Genomic DNA, 2,510 nt, shown 5'->3' on the forward strand with positions numbered 1-2,510 from the left:
TACAAAAAATGAAAGTCAAATTGAAAATTTGAGAAAAAACAAGAAACTATGAACTGAATAGTCTATTGGCCCGCCTTTGGCCTTGTAGCAGCTTTTTACACAGTCTGGCTTCGTCTCGATGAGCTTTCTGCACTGTTCCTTTCGGATGTCTTTCCAGAGTTGAGCGATCATTAGCTTGAGCTCGTTCGTGTTGGTAGGCTTCTTTTTGGCCAACTGCATACCCATAGTATTCCATATGTTTTCTATGGGATTTAAATCAGGACTTCGGGCTGGCCAAGGGAGAATTTCCACATCTTGATCGCGAAACCATGCCATGGTTTGACGGGATTTATGGCAGGGGGCATTGTCTTGCTGAAAAATGAAATGTTCACCAAGCAACCTTGCAGCTGAGGGAAGCATGACTTCGTCCATGATCTTGCAGTAAGATGTGCTGTTGACTGAGCCTTCAACCTTAAAAAGTTCTCCCGGCCCCTCAGAGGTTATACAACCCTAGACCATGATGGCTTCCCCACCTTGTTGCACTGCAGGAGCAACACATGCCGGCAAAAATTTTTCGGTTTTGGTGCGTTTTACTCGAATTGTCCTTTGTGGAAAGAGCTCAAACCGACTTCGTCGGAGAAGATGATCCTTCGCCAGGCTTCCTTTAACCAATTACGTCGCTCACGGCACCAGATCTTACGCCTTTTTTTGGCTAGAGGGTTCAACAGAGGTTTTCGGATGGCAAAATAGGAATTCATACCTTTTTCCTGAAGTCTATTAGAAACAGATCGAACAGAAATATCAAAGGTTGAGTCATCTCTCTTCATCACGCTTAAGGTGAGACAGCAGTCCCTATATCGCCATTGTTAAAATGGGCATTTTTGGTACACATAAGTTTTATAAATAATAATCAATTTGCCTAAAATTTCCCTCCCCCTTATTCTATCTATTGTTACCTTACATAATAGGAAGGGGAAAAGGTTTTTAAGCTCGAACACATTTTTTGTGAAAATTTTAAATATTTTATAAATAAAAATGTATTAATTGTATGGATAAACTGGCTCCTATTATTACTTGTTAGTGCATACGGAGCACACACACCAAATTTTATGGTAATAGGATAATAATTGTGGACAGAAAATGTACTTTAGTAAAAAAATGTTAATTTCGGGAAACAAGAAAAGAAGACAGTATAGCCAACAATACTTTTATTTTGCATACCCCATTGTTGTCAAAAAAGACCAGCTCCATAGGAGGGATTCTCTTCATTTTCCACATCTTCCTCCAGTCTTCTTTCTGTGGTTTTCTTCGCCTTCCTCGCTCTTTTTTCGACTTTGACCGCCATTTCCGCCCTACGGACCCTAGTCAAATCTAGTTTCTTTAGGCCTATCACACTATTTGAACTAGCCTTGCCACAAAATTCTTTTAGGACTTTTACTTTGCCCAAAACACCATCATTAAAACACACTACTGCATCCAAGACACCAATTTTTATAGTTTGTGCATTTACAAAGTCAGTTTTTGGTAGTCGCGTCCATATTACATTATTGAAGGCCTCATTGCAATTTTGTGTTTTCCCATGGAGGCATTTTTTTTTTAAACAAAATAGGTGAACATAGATCACTGTAAATAGGTTTTATTGCATCCATAATCCGAGCAAGCAATGGGTTATCATGTTCCGGAAATAGTAAACCACGTGCTGCTGCTCTATTATACAGGGTGGTGCAGAGGAAACGCATGTTTTTCAACATTGAATTACTGGGACACAATGGGTTGAAGATAATAAAAACAAGTATTAAATGATAGGTTTTTTTAATGCCATTTTTGAAATTACATACCATATTTAGGTTCGGAAAATAATGTCTTTGAGATGACGTCCTTCTTGCTGGATACAAATATTGATCCTTTTCTGAAAATTACGGACGGCTCTCTCCATCATTTCATTCGGCACGGCTTCAATTTCCTGACGAATGGAATTCTTAAGGTCATCGAGTCTGCGAGGCTTGTTCATGTACACTTTTGATTTCAAATATCCCCACAAGAAGAAGTCACATATCGACAGGTCGGGTGAGCGAGGGGGCCAGTGAACATCACCAAATCTCGAAATCACATGTCCTGGGAACATTTGTCGAAGCACTTCCATGGATGCTCTCGCCGTGTGAGCTGTGGCACCATCCTGATGAAACCAAATGTCTCTCATGTTCACTTGACGCCTTTCAAGTTCTGGATGAAGGAAGTTGTTTAACATTTCAACGTAGCGAGCTGATGTCACAGTAACTGCAATTCCTTCCTCTTCAAAAAAATAGGGTCCAACAATACCCAACTTTGAAATGCAGCACCACACTGTTACATTTAAACTGTGCAGAGGTCTTTGGTGTAATTCTTGTGGGTTCTCCGATGCCCAATACGACAGTTTTGAACATTGACGTAACCGTCAAGATGAAAATGTGCTTCATCACTCATGTAGACTGTAGCATCGGGATCTTCCGTAAACATTTCATCCATTATGCGACAAAACCCTCTGCGCTGTA

General features: G+C 40.2%; 1 protein-coding gene across 1 annotated transcript; it reads right to left on the reverse strand.

Moving 5' to 3' along the window:
* Nucleotides 1–1,822: 1,822 nt before the first annotated feature.
* LOC124370242 lies at nucleotides 1,823–2,227 on the reverse strand. The gene has a single exon (XM_046828530.1). It carries the CDS (start codon nucleotides 2,225–2,227, stop codon nucleotides 1,823–1,825), a length of 405 nt encoding a protein of 134 aa, XP_046684486.1.
* Nucleotides 2,228–2,510: the final 283 nt, after the last annotated feature.

This window comes from Homalodisca vitripennis, unplaced genomic scaffold (genome assembly GCF_021130785.1).
Source record: "Homalodisca vitripennis isolate AUS2020 unplaced genomic scaffold, UT_GWSS_2.1 ScUCBcl_68;HRSCAF=904, whole genome shotgun sequence".
NCBI classification, from domain to species: Eukaryota; Metazoa; Arthropoda; class Insecta; order Hemiptera; family Cicadellidae; genus Homalodisca; species Homalodisca vitripennis.

Coding starts and splice junctions, on each gene's coding strand:
- LOC124370242 (XM_046828530.1), bottom strand. CDS start 2,227: ATGTTAAACAACTTCCTTCATCCAGAACTTGAAAGGCGTCAAGTGAAC.